Genomic DNA, 21020 nt, shown 5'->3' with positions numbered 1-21020 from the left:
GGAACAAGTTATAAATAAATATTTCTGTTATTTAATAGTTCTATTTCTATTTGTAAAACCACTTTTGTCCCACCAAATTTCTTGGTTAAATCAGCACCCAATCTCCTCAACAATAACTGTATTATCTTCCCCCTCAGTAGCTTTAAGCTGTACTTCTTTTCCTATGGCCCTCCCCACTTTCCCCTCATTAAATACACTGGTTTATGTGGTCATCAAGGTAAGCAGTAGCAGCTCTTTGAAATGGAACAGAGTAGGATGTAACTAGCATATTAACAAGTCAGCTGGTGCCTTGGCTAGTTTCCAGCTACTGGATACATTAGGTGGGAAATGCCTCAATCAGTCTTGCTGGCATTAGAGCTACTCAGACACCACACGTCTTTTTAGAAGCTTGCTGTCACCCTCAGGGCACGTCACTGCCATCCCACAGGTGCCCGCACTCTACCAGCTAGCTTCACACCACTTCAGCTTTTAAATGACCTTCAGAGGTTTGCCTTTCTTTCAACTGACTTATAAAAATATTTGCTACCTAACCTCCACAGATATCACATATTGTAAACTAAACACATACTTTAAATTCCTAAATGGCATTTTCTCCTTAACTACTTCCTTGTTCAATTTCTATTTTTGTCAATTTCTCAAGCTAGAAATCCTGAGATAATCTTTTATTCTTTCCTCAATTACATGCTTCCTGTCAAAAATTATACCTTTCTTCTTTCTTCTCCATCCAAATCACTTTATACCTGGAGTACTGCTACAGGTAAGCAGCTGGTTTCCTGACTTGAGCTACCTCTCTTAAATTGATTTTTACATACCCCTGCCATACTCATCTGTCTAAAACTGAACATAAACCATGTCACTAGTTCTCAAGAACTTATCATAGAGTCTCATTCTTTAGCGTAAGTCTAAATTCTGCTGCCTGCCTTTTAGGTTCCTTATAAGCTAAGCCTACCCTAACTGTGGGACCACATACTAAGAACCATTTTAGAACCATCACCAATGGAGGCTGCCCCCAGCTCCACCCCTGTAAGCCATGCTCTTTCCCCTGGGGCCTCTGAAATGATGGGTGCATTCAGAGGTGGGAAGAAATGGCCATTCTCCCCACCTACTCAAACTACTCCCATTCTCTCAACATTCTCCTTAGAGCAGTTCAATGTCAACTCCAAGAGGGCAAGATTCATGTCTGTTATATGGACAATATTTCATATTTAACACAGTGCCTGAAACATGGCAGGTGCTCAATAAATAAATATTTAGTGAATAAATGAAATTCCCATCACAACAAAGCAATCTTTGTAGAAATGTCAGTCAATTTTGGAGAAAGGTAGTTATTCTGCATTTACTGATAATTAACACTTACAAGGGATGTGGAATTATAACTCCCAGATATTTCTGTATTAGTTTTGAGTTACTGACCCAAGAAAAATTCATAATAAGAAACAACTTCTAGTAAGTACTTGACTAGCCAGAACTATGTAGGGGTTTTAAACAAATTTTCTTTATTCTGGACCTCTGGGCAGAGTTTCTGGGGAGTGATGAGCGGCTGTCCTGTGGCACAAGGGACCAGGACGCAGCTAGAGATCTAAAGCCTGTGACGGGACACCCAACAACTCCCTCCCTGCTGCAATCAGTGCAGGCACGGTCGCTGCGCAATGTGAGCCCTTCACTCACATCCTGACTGTTCTAACTTCAAAGAATGTTCTTACTGACAAGAGTTATACAGCAAAAAACACTGTTATTCAATACAATGTACTGCACAGTGCCCTAAACAGAAATACTGTTCAAAATTTGTAATCAAATACCAAGTAATGACATTATTATATATACTGCCAGACAAAAGTACATACTACTGAATTTTATTTCATCTCCAATGGTGAGAACTAAAGGCACCTTCTAAATACAGATATTGCAATCATTTTAAATATGAAACAAAACAAAACCAAAAACCAAAATGAAACAAAAATACACCCTGCAAGTTCAAGAAACCCCTAAATATTTTTATGCTAATATGTGAACTCTACAAACTTTGCTATTTCTATGGGTCTTTGATTAATGCAAGTCATCAACACAGAGAATTGAGTAAGAGTAGCTTTCATCAGCTAAAAATATACACCTTTCCAATGAAGATATCTAAGTTCAAACAACAGTGATTTAAAAACAAAAACAAAAACATGTGTACCTGCAGGAAATCCCATTACATTGAATATTCTGTCCAGCTGGTCATGGTGATAAGGATTACTAGTTTTGATGTCCTCTTGCCGACAGTGAAATATTGGTTCTGACGTTAGTAGTTCTGCAAATATACACCCTATAGCCCAAATATCTTTAAAACAAAAAGAAAGAAAAAAAAAAGGAAAAGAAAAGAAAAAAAAGGAAAGGAAAAAAGAAAAAGAAAGGAGGAAAATAAAGTGGTTCTTTCCAAAAGAAAATGCATTTTTATGTTGGCAGGGAGTGTTTTTTAGCTCTTTTTCTCCCCTAATAAGCCATATTAATTCCTAAGCAATTACAAATATCAAGGACTATTGTCTGTACATACATATTCCCACCCCACCCACCCCAGTGTTCCATTCCCTGTTAAACCTCCATCCCACCCAGCGATTTCAGTCCAAGTTTAATCAAATTTATTACCTAAAAATTTTGGTGAGTTTAAGTGCTTCAAACATTACCTTATCTGTGAAATACATACAAAGCTGCAGCTGGAGCATGGGAACCATAAACAAATAAAGCGAAACAAAAAAATAAACAAACAGAAAACCCAAACAGCCTGTGAAATTGTGCATACTTGCCAAAAACAATCAGCACCATTTTTTGAGGTAAAAAATATTTTTTATTGCTATCTAGTTTATGTACTTATTAATTTGTGAAGCTTAACAATTATCCTGCCATGTTAGCACTAGTTAGCAAGGTACTGTTCCAACAAGAAAAAGACAATGCCTAGCCTCAAATATTCTAATGAAACAGCATTTATACTGGAAGAGCTTTTTGTTCAAGTGTTTCTCCATGCTATAGCAGAGTCAGACTGTGTATTTAATAAAGACAAGAAAATATGGGGCAAAATACTACCTATTTAAAAATAGGCACAGAGGTGACAAATTCATAAGAATTATTTAAAAGCCAGGCAAATGGATTCCTCTTTATACAACAAATTTCCTTCACTCACTTTAAGATACAGGCTAACTTTCATTCATATTAAATTCTTACTAAAAGAACTATTAGCAGTGGAAAGATGTATATGCCAACCTGGAATCTGAAGCTGAAAGCACTCCATTTCTACTCAACAAACCCCTAAACCGACCATGGTAATTCCCTACGCTCAGCACGACGCCGTGCACACAGCAGGCACTCAGTAAGTGGTTTCTCACTGACCTGACCAATACCTGTGGTAAACGTAAATAGCTACCGAAGGACAAAGTAAAATCACGATTTTATTAAGGCCGATTATTCAGGTATGTTAATAATGGTTACTTAAATAGAAAGTGGGAAAAAAATGTTCATTTATAAATAACTGAAAATTCCTAAAATCTAAAACTGGAATATAGATATTTAATTTAATGTACAATTATCACACTTACATTTCAAAGTAACAAGTTGAACATCTGTTTACTTTAAGATGACAAACGAGACTACAAGCAAGTGATTTTAAAAATGACACTGTTTGCCCATCAGTTTTCTCCCCCATCAGAGAACCGAGTCTGGCCAACACCACCACACGGAAAAGCCAAGCTATTTTCGTTTTACCGTCAGTGAGTAAATGGGAAAATTAATTATTTTGTGATTATTCTTTTTACATGGTTATCCCATAGGAAGCTGACCTTTGATCATCTCAATCCAAGGGAAGACAGGCAAGCTGAGTGGGGTCACCAAGAGGGCCAGGGGGTCAGTCTGCATCTGCAAAATGCTACTCATAGCACCCGAGAGACACTGTGACAACTCAGCCTGGTTATGAAAACTCGAACAAAAAATAAAACATGTAAAGGAAGATGAGAGGTAAGTAAATAGTTTAGCTATCCTCTGTTGCTTTAAAAAAAAAAGTCAGGAAAGTAGGAAAATTACTTTACTGAACCTTGCTTAACTTTACCCTAAATAACCTCTCTCTTCCTATCTTTTCTATTATCTTTCACCTTCTATCAATTTCACCATCCTTCCCTTCTTCAAATCCAGACATTAACCACGAATTTGAGTTAACTGATCAGGCTATTACTTCAGATAAATTTCTAAATCTTTGTAAACAAGTCTCTCCTATCTTGCCTATTTTTTCAGATTGTGCCATGGGAAAGTCCCTTCCTGCTCACCTACCTGTCAAACTCCTTCTAGAAAGACTTTCCAAATTAAAAGCATACAAATCCCATCTACTTCTCAAAATATGTGATGTTGATGTGCAGCTACTGAGCTAATAACCAAGCAGAGTGGACCGCAACTGGGGGCTAGCAGAACCAAACGGGGGGAGGAAAGATGTGTGAAATTTGTTTTAATCAACAAGTGTACGAACAGCCCCTATCTCAATGAAAGAGTAAATTCACATCCTCCCGGTTTTATTGAAGTTCAGACTTCAGTAAAACTTTTAAGACGGCCCTAGTTGACTATTAATTAAAGATTGATACCCCTCTTTCGGCCTTCTCCACAAGGTCAATCAAACAAAACCCCCAACACTCAAAACTGAATTAAACTTTGTCCCCAGGAGTACAGTGTTGACTAAGCTACCATTTTCTCTCTTGGGTTTAACGACTCAGCTTGCAGTTCCATACAGTGGAGTGAATGAGCACAGCAGTAAGATCTATTCGCAAGGAGGGTGGGAACATGCTGGCTGATGTGCTCAGATTGCCCCTATGCTCTCTTGCTGCTTCTTAGCACCTTCAGTCTAACATAACCCACCAAACTCCACTGGCAGATTTAACCCTTCTAAATGAGACCACTAAAATGAACGTACGAACATATCCAGCAAATAATAGGTAAATTCAACCACAAAGGTTCTTCTATCTGCTGAGCCTACTATGACCACCAGACAGGGAAGTCAAAACGCTAGGCAAGTGCCTTCAGGGTGGTGGGGGGGATCTGCTGAGTGCTTTACTGCACCCTGAGGCCACCCACCTGTGGAGCGGGAGGAACGGAACGGTGTGAGAGAGACCGGAAGCAAGGAAGAAGTTTCATTTTCTACTCCTGGATTCTATTTTTTTAAATTTATATTAAAAGTGGCTTATATATGATTTCTGTCTCTCTCTCAAACAAAAAAGCAATTTGTAAGATATCTACATTATCACTTTTTTGAGCAAACATTTTGATGGAAGAAAGCCTCTTCCAGGACTGCTCTGGGCCGGGCCAGGCATATGCGGAGGGACTGGCACTGACCTTGGTCTCAGGTCACCTGCCCTCAAGTCAGTTCCCTCTGTGCTCTCGCCACCTCACAAGGCAGTGGTTTCTAGCCAACGTCACAGAACTGTCAGAGTTGAAGGTGATCTCAGAGATGATTTAGGCTAAATTCTCATCTTCAAAAAATGAGGCCATAAAGGACTAAATGCCTTGCCGAAACACCGTCCCCCTCCCCGAGTGGCAGAGCTAAGGCTACAAGTCGGAGCGCTAGTCTTGGTTACTTCTGTTGTTCAAAGATGACAACATAGTTTATGCACACAGTCATACTGGTTTCTCAACTGGACGGAGATCCCTTAAGGGTAAACGACATAATTTGCGTTCATTTTGGTTTCTCTTAAGTTTTAAAAAGTCTAACAGTTATCCAATAAATTTTGATGTTGATGAAAAGGAGGAAGGCCTTCTCTTTGGCTAAATTATAAAGCCATTTGAACAAAGGAATCTATCTAACAGCTGGTAGTCTAGCTTTGTGACAAACAGCCCTGACCTAAAACTGCTAGACTGCAGACTGTCCTGGTGAATAACAGCTTATACAACTCTCAATGCTCACAATAAAATATAGATTTCTTAAGAAAAAAGAAAAAAGTAATAAATGATGAGCCAGAGTCACAAACCTATGTTATAGTTTATTTTTTACTCAATTTAAATCAGTTCAGTGTTGAGTTTTCTGTTAACAGCAGCTGAGGTTAGGTAATTATTTCCTTATTTGTATAGCCTCTTAATATGTCTTACCAAAAGTAACACTGCTTTTAAATATTCATTTTCTAGGTGGAAAAAATACCTATGTATCATATTAGTTTACATGCTTAACCATTTAGAATACCTCTGTAAAAATGATAACCAAATGTGTGCTTAGGTAGTAATATACATTCAAAAACAGGGCTAGCTTCAATAATTTTTATTTTTCCTCCTAATTGACTTTTAAAAAAATAAATATTTTATTTTGGAATAATTTTAGATTTGTAGAAAAGTTGCAACGGTATAGTACAGAAAAGTCTTATATCTGACTAACTTAATCTACCTTTATTTTTCTATACAATAAAATGTGATCTCAAAGCAGGTATAAAGATTAGTGAACACAAAAGATTTTGTGAAAAAAGACATGCTGGATTCAAGATTAATATGGGGGAATGATTACATGTATTTTTCCTTTCCTCTTCTTGAGTATATATTGAAATGACAGCAAGAAATAAAGGTCCAAATCCACAGTAATAGAGAGAACCGGAGGAGACCATCAGGGACAAGACCCGTTCACTCACTCAGCAGAGTACTCAGTTCTCACCATGCAGGCAGTGGCCTCCAGTGGTGAACAGATGGGCAAGGCTTACCCATTTAGGGGATTTCAGACAGGAAGACGGAAGTGTGATGGGTAAGGCTGATGGTGTGACCAAGGAAGTTCTCTCTGAAGAGGGAGTATTTTGACTAAGATACGGATGAAAAGAGACTAGACATATACAGACCTGATCTAGCAGAGATACAAATAAAAACATTTCTGGAAACAGTTCAGAGAAGGCCCCAGCCCGCAGTATTACTGCTGAGTGGGAAGCAGACTTGCCCCGCACAGCTCTGGGGAGAGTCTGTGCTTGCAGAATCAGCTACGAAGTCTGTATTTTGAACACTTGATCCCTCCCCACCCACTACTGCCCTGGGGCTACCAGGTACACAAAGCTTGGGCCAGAAGTTGGAGATTCTTCCCTTAAAGAATCTGAAGGTCGTCAGTTCGAAGACTTGTGCATACTGGCATTTAGGATTCCCCAGTTAATGCTGGTTCTCCGCTGGATCACCCCGAAGTAAAGCCTGCCAATCTATGAGCCCTCTGGTCCATGTACACTAAGTTCCCAAGCAGCTTTCTGTAACCTGATTCTCAAATGCAAAGAGACATCAAGGGTCAGCAAACAGTTCAAGAACACCAGCCACATGAAAGCGAGAGACCAAGACATATCAGTAAAAAAAGTGACTACAAAGAAAACACAGATAATTATTCCAGAAATATAGCAAATTACAAACAACAAGAATCTTTATCACTGTCCTCACAGGTATTTAAGAAGCTTTTTTTTTTCCATAAAGCAATACAATATGTTAAAAAAAATTAATAATCAGAATAAAAAGAGGTTCTTAGAAATAAAAAAGACAAAGGCAGAAAAGCATGAGAAGAAAAGTGGTATAAAGGATCAATCCAAGAAATCCAACATCTGCCTATACTCAGTTTAGGAAAGAGAAATAAAAACACAGAGGAGGCAATCAAGACCAGCTCAAGAGGATTTCCCACAGACATGGGACATAAACTTCTAACTGAATGTGCCTACCAAGTGGCCAGCACACCACTGTGAAATACAAGGGTGAGAAATCCTATTTGTTTTCAGAAGGGACAAAACCCCAGGTAATTCACCACTGAATGAGAACAAGATCAATGTGAGACTTTCCATTAGTAACACTGATGCTAGAAGACAACGGATGAGCATCACCAAATTCTGAGGGAAAATCATTTTGTACCTATAAATTTAATCCCTACCAAACTGGAAAGTATCATGAAGGCATTTTTTTCAGAAATACAAGAACTAGAAAATTTACCTCTAAGATAGGTTACTTAAGAATATGCTGTAGCAAAGTAAGGGATGAAATAATGAAATCCAGAAAGAAATAGATCCCACCCAGAGGAATAAAAAAAGGAAAAACTGGGATGAAAACCAATCCAGAATAGAGCGAAATATAGAAGACTTGTGGGTGGAGTTATCCAAAAAAATAAAAATGGGTTTAACACCATCCTGGAGAACATAGAACACGTTAAGTAAGCAATAAAGGCACACAAAAAAGGAAAAAAGAAAGGCAAAACACATAAGAAAAAACTACATGATGATAACATTCTACCAAATAAAATGAAGCAGAATAAAGATGTCATTAATGGAAAAGTTGTGATAAAAGGATTGTGGTAGTTGAAGATCAAATCCATTACAATATGTAGCCTAAGTATAAACAACAGTGGGCATTATGGTTTGCAAACAGAAAATAAATGCTGTAAACATCAACAAAGTGGTAATAATAATAATGATGATAATGGTATTATAAACTGAGAGGTTGGTGGGGGAAGAAGTAGAAGAGCACTAATTTCCTAATTCTTCAAAATAGGGAGATAATCAATACTATCAAAAATTGAAAAGTAAATTAAGATGTTCTAAACACCTACTTATTTTCATAATCTTTTTTCCTTAATTTTAAGGGGATCTTATAGAAGCTAGTATTTCTTTTGGTGAAAGAAACATTTGTCTGATGTTCAATGATTAAGAAATTTTACTGTATTTATTTCTCTTTTCAAGTAAAATTAAAATACTTTTTACTTAGAATTCATAGTATAGTCCCATATATTTAAAAACTTTTTTAGCATCTATTTATCTATCAGAAAGGGATGTCTGGAATGGTACACCCCTAATGCTAATGATGGTATTTCTAGAGAGTAGAATTTTATGTTAATTTTTGCTCTTACTTTTATAATTTTCTATATTACTTGATTTAAAAATATACAGAAATATGTGTACTTTACAACAACAAAGCCACTTTTTAAATGTCATGGAATTTTAATTAGTTCTACTCACCAATAGCTTTGGTATAATGTCTTGCTCCAAGAAGTAATTCTGGGGCTCGGTACCAGAATGTTACGACTACTGGATCCAAATCTGCTAAAGGCTTCAAAGGTGAATTAAATAATCGGGCAAAGCCCATATCAGCTGTAAAAAAATAACAGCAATGTTAAGGACACAGATTTTTACAAATTTTATTGATTACTCTAATTTTACTATTATCATTTAGTAAGATACGAAAAATGTGAATTCTGGGGGGAGAAAACCAACAAAACCAACACAACATCTCACCCCTTTCAGAAGTCTAAATATAAAACAAGTTTGAGATCTTCATTCATTGCCAACTGTTGTCACTCACTCTTCCACTGGGTTACAGACACACTCTGCTGCCAGAGGTCAAGGGTGACCCTACCCTCCGGGCAGATTTCTTTCCATCTGTCTTACCACCATTGGGACAGGGCTGTGAAGCTGCATTCCCATTCTTTTTATTGGTCACAAGCACCAAGAAACTAGATCAGGTAGGGTGAGGCTTTCCAGATTTGCATCAATAAGCATGTTCACTGGTATAATCAGAAGCTGACTGTACAGTATAATACCACCACTATTTCCCCCCCATTTATTTGGGTGGAGTTTTTTCTTTAAAGAATCATGTTTGTTTTTTAAGCTGGAAAAGACTTTAAAGATCATATAATTCAATCACCTCCTTTTTCAAATGAGGAAACTGAGGTTAGAAGAAATTAAGTGATTTGACAAATGTCATAAACTTGTATCTCAGAGCTGGAGCTGTAATGAGATACAGTTCACGGCATTTCACACGGTTTAATATATAGTGTGGTAATTCGGGCATGGACATTTATCCTAATAAACTGCCACCTTCTTATAGGCAAAAACTGTGTCTTTTTCATCTCTCTCCCCCTTTTAGCATCAAGTACAGTGTCATTACACATTGCTTTTGCCAAACACACGCTGAATGAACAATCACTATTCATACCACCTATTCGAAAATTTCAAGATTCATCCACCATTTGTTTAATTTTGCTCTCCTAATATACATTTTTAATGAAGTAGGCCCCAATCTAATCTACTTAATTATAGAGGTTAAAAAAAAAAACCACAGAAATTTGGCAAAGAATTAAAACCACGAGTCGGATTACTAAATACTGGTTTACAGAAGAACTAGTATTCCTTCTTAAATGTGAATACTTTAAGCCGTTAGTGTCCCCCAAACCTGCCAACATCATACATGTTACACAGAAGTATAATTCCAAACTAGGTTATTTTTAACCTATAAAATTCCCCTAAATCTTACAGTAAAGAACACATCTGTAAATACTGTTTGGCTGGGTCTTTTAGATTTTGCATGCTTTGAACTTACATTTGACTTTGATGCCACCAAGGTGGATTGGATGAAATCCTTTAAAAACACATGTAAGGTCTTAACAGGCATTTGATACTATGGTAAGCACTGACAGGGCCTGGTTCTCAAAGCAAGTCAATGACTAGGAACATTTCAAGGTGCGTCAAATGTTCGCAGTACTAAAACACTTGCAAAATTTATATCAAGAGTATTTCGAGAGTCTAATTAGAAGTAGAAAATGAGATTTGGGGAATTTATAGGGGAGGGTAGGGAAGAAGGGTTAAGAATACCTGGGTTTTTCTTTGTTGGTGAAGTGGTACAAATCAGCTGATAATTCTAATTCATATTAAATCTTACAATCAGAAATTCCTATTTACTTTGTTATATACTCCCATAAGCCTGCTGCTTTTAAATTAATATAATTTAGTTACTACATTTCTTCTATCCACACACAAAACAAACTAAATAAATGTGACAAACACAACTCGGAAATGACAATGAAAAAATAACCAGTTAGGAAAAATAAATCTAGTTCTATCCTTATAGGTTATCAGACCAGGAATGGGTAAAATTTTGCATTGATATATAAGAAAACAGAGCTATTAGAAAACATGCCGAGGTAGAGAACGCTTGTTAATTTTTTCCCTTCAGGCAAAGGCTCATTAGAACCTACCCAGCCTCAGTGGTATCCTGAGTTTGTAATTCCTAATCTATATGAGGCTAACAGAGGCATATGTCCTGATCTAATGTGGCTCAGGTAAACAGAACCGATGGTGTAATTACTAGTACACTGTATGCCCTTGTGACTAAAGGTGAGGCTGGCTTCTAACATGGATAGAAGCCACTCACCTCTATAGGCTATTTTTAATGAAAGCAAAATTTCTAAGAAACTTGCATGGCTTATTTTATAATTAGAACACTTCAGTCTCTAAAGATTGTCTGACACCTTTCAAGAGTGTGAAACATTTTTCACTTTTAACATATACTCTTTAGAAATGGCTTCGATCACATGGAACTATATGAATAAATGCATATTATTACAGCAAAAATTAGAAGTGATAAAGCTGCCTGCAAAAGTTTTAAAAGAGTGCTACACTGTGACTTATCAAAGATATAACATACCAATTTTTACTCTTCCTCGCTCAGGACCTTCACCCATAACTAAAATATTAGCAGGTTTCTGTGGAAACAAAATAGTGTTTTTTTTCAGTAGACAGTAGTGGTTTCTTTTAAATAGACAATATGTCAATATAACATAAATCCACCTTTAAAAAAACCACATTTACTCAAAAATTAAAATCAAACACAGGAAGTCACCAAAGAAACTTTATGTGTATATATGCAAAGCAATATGCAACTTCATGAAGGCCAAATATGGCAGTGCTTTTCTCCAGGCAGAGCTAAGGCTTTTCTTGGCCCTGTTATCAGTCTGCTTTCACTACTGCGGAACAGCTGGCAGAAAGTTAAAATGCTGTGCTTCCTTCTAACTCTTTCAGTTACATAAAATGTCCTGCAACTTCAAGGGAAAATGTATCTTCAAATATAATTTAACACTAAGCAGCAAGTTAATTATAGGGAAGGGACCACCTGATACCCTTTTTTGGAAACCGCACAGTATGTACCTATGTTTCAAATAAATTATAGAGAAATCAATTTAATAAAGTCTTTTCTAAATGAGTTAGCAGAGTAATAGGAATTTTCCATGACCTGAACATCTTTGAGGTTTTCATTTTTAAATAAAAAAGGAAGCTAACATTTAAAGTGAGATTTTACAAAAGTAATATTTCAAACAGGTCTTAAGTCTCTAAAAATAACAAGATTAACTGCCATCTAAAATCTATCACAGTGGTATCTACTATACTAACATATAAGGGTTGTCCCTCTTCAAGGAGGAGGAGAGAGGGAAAGGAGGAAGGGGCAGTCCCCAAACGTCTCTCAGGTTGCCACCCTGCCTTCCGCCTGGTCTGACTGCAGTTCTACCAGTCTGCTGAATAAAAGTGAAACCAGATCACGACGCCTTTCAAATACCCATCAAAGCAATCTTGGAATCAAATTAAAGATTTTAATGAAGGCTGTTTACAGTGGTAACCAATTCACAGGCTTCCCTGACCATATTTAATGACAGCCCCTATGCTATTACTGATAAAATGTAACTTACAGTGTATTATTCTACCAACTACCAACGATCAAAATTATTTTTTTATCCTCAGTGAAAAGACACTGCTGAAATGGTAGCACATACATTTCAAAGGTTGAAAATTCCTACAGTTTTTAAGATGAGGAAACTAGGCACCAGAGCGAGTGCATGACTTGCCCAAGTGCGATCAAGGAGACGGGGGTGGGGGGCAGTAGCAGGGTGTGCCCGCTCTCTGAGCAGCGCAGTGCCCGTTCCTAACAGACCCTTCTGAAGCTAATTATGTAGCAAGCTTTAAATGGACGTGTATTACCATAACTATAATGTGTTGTTCAAGAAAATGTTTTCAGAATCTCTATCATCACACACACACTCCTGCCCACTGAGACAGCTGGTGAAGCACCAAAAGGAAGTGCAGCACTAACAATATTCCCTGTGAGCCACGTGGAGCTGCCAACCACAAACAAAGCTGCTCATCAGGGACACTGCAGAGCTCAGCCTGCTTCACAGGAAACCAGGGCTCAGAGACTCGCGTGAAATGCCCACAGCAGGGGTGGCCCTCCAAGAGAAGAGGCAGCCCGTCTATCTGGCCGAGGGAAAGGCCTGCTCTCAGTCACGGTGTGGCTCAGGAGGGGACTTGATATTTGGGCTAGAACTCTCTTCTCATGGTTCATCAGGGCAGGACCTCCTAGACATCTCTTGAACCCCATTTTGATTCTCCTCCCGTCAATTCAGTCTTCTGTACTATTGCCAGGGTTACCTTCCTAAAAGAGAAAGCTGATCACATCATCACTCCCTTGTTTAAAATCTTCCACAGTAACAGAGGAAATTATTAGGAAAACAGTGGAACAGAAAATTATATATAGACTGTGATTACAACTGGGTTAAAAAAAAGAAGTGTTGAGTAAGGACTAGAAAAACAAAAAAGGTTACAGTGACAGAGGTAGGGACGACCTTTTCAAAATTTCTTTGAATGCTGTTGTTGTGCTTTATTACTAAAGTATTTCACCTTCACGTGGCCCCTCACCGCCTGTGAATAAGGTAGAAGTCTTTATGATGGAATGCCAGGCACCTGCAAGCTCTAACCCACTTATCTCTCCAGCCCCGCCTTCCACCACTCTCCTGCCACACATGTGTTTGCAGCGTTCTGTGACTAGACCTTACACAACTATGTCAGTGCTAGCCCGTTATTTCTACCATAAGAACTTTCCTCTGCATTACTTGGCAAAACCTGATTCTCCACGCCCACCCTCTAATGATGTAAGTAATACATGAATACACTCTGATTATAAACAATTCAAACTATGAGGCCACACACAGTTAAGAGTTAAAGACTCTTTTACCACCCATCACTCCTCCACCACATACCAAATCCCACTCCCTCCTCCAGAGTTACAAGCTGATTAACTGGCTTGCTGCGATGGATTTTTCTAGCACTTAAGTGCTCCTAAAAGATTACTTCCATATCTGGCAAAAGCACAAGCACACATGGGCATCACTTTCCTCCTTCTATTTTAGATGGAGTGGAAAAGCTCTCTCTCTCTCTTTTGCTTTCTTACTCATTCAGCAGCCGGACCCAGATCTGAGAAGCCCTGGGATGGGTGGTACTGGTCAGCCTGCTACTAGGCAAAGGGGGAGAAACTCCCTCTCTTGGTCTTCATTTTATTATAGATTCACTGGACTGGCCAAGTCCCAAGCGGGTTTGAGCATTGGTGAGGAACAGTTTCTCTGTCAAAGTCTTGCCTAGTATTAGGGTTTGGGGCCAAAGCTCCAGCTAATAATTAAAACTTGCTTTGCAAGACAACTCACTGCCTATCGCACGATCTGAAGTAGATCTTGGGGCCGAGAGTCACCACGCACACTTAAATTAGTGGATTTAAGTTCAGTTTGGGCATGCTATGTAGTCATAAACAAAAGAGAATGGTTTTAAGTGCTGTTTTAATAAAACTGTTTATAAACAATGAGTCCCTCCTCATGGTGTCTCCCATGGTGGTATCCAGGGCGTGATACTCTGATTTAGTAGACAAATCTCACACTAAATTTCTTTTGTGAATGTGGTCTAATGGAAATCTCAAGAGAAACTGGCAGAAAAGCCATAGAGATCATGAATACTCTTGTCAGTATTTGTTTTGTTGCTTAATCAGTTTTAAGGAAGGCTTCAAAAGACTTGATGGATAATTTTTGTCTTCGTACTTAATGCCACATTGAAACAATATTATATTCTCCAAAAAGCTAATTTCTTTTCTTTCTTTTTTCAGTGGGAGAATTTGTTAGCAGTTTTAAGCTCTAGAGCCAAAGCATCCAAGTAACTGGTGATAATTCATGAAACAATCAGTAATAACCATGACTTTGGTAAATAGTCTGTGATCTTTCATGTGCCATCAGACATAATCACCTTAAAAAAACATACTTTGCTGGTGACATTTTGATGAGGCACATACTCCATTAAACTATTTGTTGCTATAGAGAGCAGAGGTCCAACATGACTTAAAAGTATTATAACATCATGATAACATCTTCGAGAATAGTTATCTTATGCACAGAAATGATTATAGAACACCCTTTACTGCCTGCTGAACAGTGAAATAGATCAATGAGATACTTGTTTGAAGTATAATTTGATTGTCTGAAACTACGATAGCCTTCTCTTGCTTTATTTCTCCCAGAAAAAAACCTGTGTTTGTAATTAAAAGAACATGCCCTTGTTTTACAGTCTCATGGCTTTTCTTCTTGTTTTATGTTGTTGTGCTCCAAAAAAAACCCCACTGACATTTCCTAAAGCAATATGTCTGTGTTACAGAGATAACCATTCCTGTAGAGGCTTTCTGTTCTCCAGGCTCTGTCACGATGGCAAACAGCACACTGATGATTCTGGCATACAGCAGGGATGGCAAAGTAGTTTCATTTAAGGGGCCAGCTCTGGTAGAAGACTAAGGACTGCACAGAGCTGCATCTTGAAAAAGACAGGAATTGGGCTGGTCCGGAAACTTCCATTACCAATCAGAGGTATCTCACACAGGTACGGAAGTGCAGAACACTGGCATCTCTGTCAAGTTGACGACTTGTTATTCTAGGAGTAAAACCAGCGTCTTCATATTCACTAACGTTATCAAGGCAAAATGGAGACTCTGAGTCAACAAGAAAAGCTGGTTTTTAATGGATCTGTCTATGAAAAGAAGACAGGGATCCCTAAGAAACCACTGTTAAGTGCTGTTCTCCAAGATTTTTTCAGAACTAAACTTACACACTTATAAACAACACAACCTGGTGGCACACTTTCTGGACACTCAATGACTTTGTTTCAGTTTGGTTGTTAATCATTTTGTACTATGACACATACTGATCTGTATCTCAAATGGCACATTTTCAGTTGATGTCTAATAGCTAAGAAAATATAATTCTGCTTTTACTTGTAGTTTTTTTTTATTGTGTTCTGAGAAATTAATATAGAATTTGTGTCTCTGTGAATACTTACCATGAATATCTTCATCTTCTAGTACACACTGAACTTTTCTAGACATACATTTTTAGCGAATGGTTTTTCTTTTTTTCTCTATTCTTTTTATTTTTTGGCTGTGCCACACGGCTTGCGGGTTTCTTAGTTCCCCAACCAGAGACTGAACGTGGGCCCTCGGCAGCGAAAGCTTGGAGCCCTAACCACTGGACCGCCAAGGAATTCCCAGTGAACGTTTATTTTAAAATATGTTCCTTTATATAGCCCTAAATGCCAAGCAATTCTATTATATCACATTGCTTCATTCTATAATTTTTGCTCATTCTTTATTTAAAAAATTTTGTCAAAATCTGATTTGAAGAATGTCAAAGTACATAATTATATATTTCTATTTCCTTTTGTACAACTGCCAAATTGAACAAACCATAAGTTCTTTGGTGTATATTCATTATTTTAATCATTCTGCTGTTACAAAATATGTTTCAGTCTTTTGAAGTAAAATATACTTTATCTGATACTATAATTTTTTTCTATATTTGAACAGACACAGACTTTAGACCAATAGTTCTCAACATTTTTCTTCCCCTAAACATTTGAGGAATATAATAGACTTCTTCAGAAGATGAGGAAGTATGGTTAAATGGTTAAGAACAGGCTAAAAGAAAATCAAGGATGCTCTCAGCTATTAGTTCTGTGACCTTCACCTCCATTTTCTCATTTATAAAATATGGATAAAAATAATGACAAGTTAGTGTTGCAAAGATAAATGTTACTAATGCACACAGAAGACTTAATACAATGCTTGATATATTAAAAGTCCAAAATATATAATGACAGCTAACACTATAATCTGTTAATAGTGACTCACAACTGAAGTGATTCTTAACTGAAGACTTCTGGGGGGCGAGGTACCCATTCATGATTGGATAATACCCCCAAGATGATTTTTCTACATCACCCTATGAGATGCCCCTAATTGTTTTTGATCACCTTTCTAGCTTCTAGTTACTTATGCCTTTTATTGATTAAAAAACTGTTTATTATTAGTAACAGCTTTTTAAGAATTAAAGTAATAAAAATAGACATTCTTGTAGAAAATTAAAATACAGAAAAGTACAAAGAAAGTAAAATTTACCTGAAACCTCACCTCACAGAGTTAGGTCATTACAAGTATTTTGGTGGACATAATTCCAGATTTCTCTATATTATTTACATTTATATAAATATCTTAGAAAGGCTCTTTTGATTCCTGTATTTGTTCACTCAACAGTGAACAAATAATAAATAAATGCACAGTACTATTGTACTGATCCTATTTTATTTAGCCTCCCCTATCACAGTTACTTAGGTTACTTTTAGACCAGAAAAGTTCCAGGACAGTGTTAAATAATAGTGGTAACAGAAAGGTTAGAACAGAGAAGATAAGAGAAAAGGTAACAGAAAAGATAACAGCTGTTGATTTGGTATGTACACTTTTTGTGCTTAGAAGTTTCCTTCTTTCCTTATTTTTGTAAAGAATTTCAATCAGAAATGAATATTAAACTTTGTCAAACACTGAATTTTGCAAAAGTTTTATATTTATAACTATTGAGATAACCAGTGTTATTCTCTTAGCATTATTAATATGAATTCTGTTAATAGGTTTCCAAAGACTGAATCATCTTCACATTCTTGAAAAGAACTTCATTTACTTGGAGCATAGTAATATTCTTTTAACATTCCTCTGGATACTATTTGCTAATATTTTATTTAGGATATATGCATAAATATTAATACATGACACTGATCTACTATCTTTATTAGGTTTGTGTCAGTGTTATGCTTTCTTCCTACAAGGTTACTAAGGAAACTTTCTTTCTGGAACAGTTTATATAATGCAGGATTAACTGTTGCTTCATGGTTGAAGCAACTGTGAAAAAATGTGCATTTGTTACATGTTTTTAGAGGTAGCCCTGTGACAAATGTCTTTAAGTCTTCCATAGTTGCTAGTCTATTTAGTTTTTCTACCTTTTCCAGGGTCAATTACGGTAATTTGTATTTATTTTAAAATGTTTATTCTATCCAGGGTTTTGTAGAACACCAGAATAATTTAACAACTATTAAAGAAATTTAAATGGTAGTCAAAAATCATCCATCCTAATTTCAATGCACCAGAATCAGTTTTACAGATGACTTTTACCAACCTTTCAAGAATAAGTAATTCCTATATTATACAAGCTATTCCAGAGACTAAAATCATTTTCTGAAGCTAGTATAATCATGATAACAAAAAAAAGTGTACAAACAGAAGATTACTGACCATCTTCACTTGAGAATATAGACACAATAAAGTACTGGCAAAGGGAATCCAACAGCAACTGGAGAAAAAAAAATCAAAACCAAGTAGAGCTGATCCCACTAAGACAAGGATGGGTCAACGTTAAAAATGAAATAAAACCTTATAAATGTAAGCTACCGTATTAACAGATTAAAGAAAATAGCCATATGACCATCTCAAAAGATGCAAGAAAAGCATTTAATAAAATCAGTTCTTGATTTAGAAACAAACAACTTAATTGGATATAGAAGGGAACATTTTTAGCCTGATAAAAGGTATCTACCAAAACCCTAGAACAAACATCACACATAATGATGAAACTTAACAATTCTTATTAAAGACAGAAAAGCAGTTACCTCAGTCATTTGCCACTGCACTAGTAATTAAGTCCTAGCTACTTACCATTACCAAATGTCAAGGGAAAAATGCACTTTATGCATTTTTTTACTTTCCTTTAAAAATTTTAATATTTCTGTAACTGGGTTATGTCTTATAACTTCCATGGCATGACAGTCGAGTTGCCAGCATGTTTTCTATCTTACTGATACATACAACAATGCTGCAGCTTTCAGCTCTCCAGTCTCTGCAGCAAGAAGACATAATAATGTTTAGGACAGATTCTGAGTATACCTGCCCCACAAGTAGGAGGCTACCGAGGAACTTCAGGCAGGGGGATGACATGGTGTGATTTGCTTTTCAGAGCGATCATTCTGATTGCTATGTAGATACTGGACCATAGGAACGTAAGACTGCAAGTAGGGAAGATTCACTTGGACATTTTTTCAGTAATCCAGGTACTATGGATTAGAACAGTAGTGACAGAAACGATAAGAAGCAAAGTCAAGAGGCAGTAAGTGGACTGCAGAAAACTCAACCGTGTGAACCGTGTGAACTGGGGGGTCAGGCTACTGTAGGGTTAATGAACAGGAATTCACGAATGAGCACGCCTGGAAGTCCACCTGGAAAATCCAAATCCACATCCTGGCAGCGAGGGGTTTTGGAATCTCCCTGTTAGTCGGCACCTGTTCATTGGACTGACCCAGAGACACTGAGCTAGGAGGACTCCAGAATCCCTGCTAACTTGCTCTTCCCTTCATGGCTCTCTTCCCACAGCTGTTTCTCCTTGAAAACAAGCACTACAGGTCACTCTTATTCGAGAAAAGACACTGGTCAGAGGACTGGGACCAATGCCAAATGCGCCACCTTCAAATCTCAGTTATAGGACGTCTTACTGTAGTTCAATCTGAGACCTGTTTTGAAGGTAGCATTGATAAGAATCCAGTTATTCAATCAATAAATATTTATTGTGCAGCTAATATGTGCTACTCTGGGTAATAATGATACAGCAGTAAACGAAATGGATAAAGTTCCCGCCCCTAAGGTACTTATTCATAGTTCTAGGGCAACGTGATGATCGACTGAAGTAAGATGCATTTACTGAACATTTACTATGTGCCAGACAGTCCTAATACTTCAGATGACTCTCTATCAAAAAGATGAAAAGACGGGTCTGGCTCCATTTTATGTTAAAAAAAGAGAAAAGGTACCAATGTACGTGACTTAAAACTCAGATAATCCTCTACTTCTAGTCAATTTTCAGGATTACTCAAAGATATTATCTTACACTCCATTTTTTTTTAAAGGCTCAATTAAATTATTTAGAATATCTGTTCTTGATTGGTGAGAAATCTGACTTAAAAGATTCCAGCATTGTGCTGATAAAGTGTCTGAAAAGACTCAGACTCTAAGGAAAAGTAGATTAGAAGCAATATGCAAACTAAATAACATAATATTTTTATAATCAACTTGTAATCTGCCCATATAAGCAGGTACGATATTTGCAGCTGTGCTATTCAGTAAAATTAAGTAGACCACTTTTTCATTATTTACAAACAACAGAACACAGTTCACTGTGTATGCTCAACATCAATATCAAAATTACACAAACGTGGCACATATCAAGAAATCAAATGGACTGTTTACAAACAATCAAATACTTCCAAGAAAGAAAACTGCCCAATTGGTCATTTAAGTAAATATACTATAGAATAAACACAATTCATTACGTTAACTAAAATTAATGCAAACCTCATTTAAGTTTGCCTTAACCCATTCTTATCAATAAAACCTATGTTTTATCTTCAAGCCTAAATTTTATGACCGCAATTTTATATGTTTTACTAGTTATACAATTAGACAAATAAGAAAATCAGAGTAAATCCTTGGAGATTTATTTATTTTCATTTACTCCCAGTAAATGAAGCAAATCTCAAGTAATAAGCAGTGATTAAACCTGACAGTCACAAAGCATTTTTCTTCAAAAAAGCTCTGTTGTAAAGAAACATGCTTAATATATTCCCAACACTCATTTCAAGGAAGCGAAGCACAGAGAAGGGGCAACAGCAGTTAGAACAGAGGCCAAGAACGCAGGCTCCTTTCTTCCCAGCTGGTCAATTATTTTGTTGCTTTGCCTCTTTCAGCATTTGGACAGTGGCAGGGTCCTTTCTGCCTTTTTCTTTCTTTTTTTTTTTTTTCTTTTTTCTTTTTTTTACCCTGAAGAAGGTACTGTCCTCTTTTTTTAGGCAGAAAAAAAAGTGTATGCATGGCTTTTTTTTTTCTTAATAGCAATCATCCTCACCATAAAATAAATACACTAAACCACACTGAATATTATGTGTGAACTTTTAATAAAGACTAAATAGAATCTTCCTCCGTTTCCTTCTATATAACAATAATATATATTAACTGCAAACTATTCAGACAATTTAGAAAGGTATTAAAGGAGGAAGGTGAAATTTGCCTGAAATTCTCCTACTCGTAAA

The 21020-nt window shown here is 36.9% G+C and overlaps 1 protein-coding gene across 10 annotated transcripts in view; it reads right to left on the bottom strand.

Annotated features, from left to right (window-relative positions):
- Positions 1–21020, bottom strand: part of CDK8 (cyclin dependent kinase 8) — a 243372-nt gene that overhangs the window by 152094 nt on the left and 70258 nt on the right. For 7 of the 10 annotated variants that reach the window (XR_014236821.1, XM_082365098.1, XM_082365093.1 and 4 more), the window contains 3 exons: positions 11416–11473; positions 8952–9083; positions 2177–2320 (listed from right to left, as the gene is read on the bottom strand). Coding sequence is in view for 9 of the 10 variants with exons in the window: in XM_082365098.1 (XP_082221224.1) it covers positions 2177–2320; positions 8952–9083; positions 11416–11473 (334 nt within the window). In the remaining variant the exon portion in view is untranslated. The remainder of the gene's footprint in view (positions 1–2176; positions 2321–8951; positions 9084–11415; positions 11474–21020) is intronic. The other 3 variants (XM_082365094.1, XM_082365096.1, XM_082365091.1) reach the window with 3 other exon arrangements.

The sequence above is a fragment of the Balaenoptera borealis genome, assembly GCF_965194805.1.
Source record: "Balaenoptera borealis genome assembly, chromosome: 18".
NCBI lineage: Eukaryota > Metazoa > Chordata > Mammalia > Artiodactyla > Balaenopteridae > Balaenoptera > Balaenoptera borealis.
Note: the sequence above shows the minus strand (reverse complement) of the source record. Positions and strands in the feature narration are given on the sequence as shown.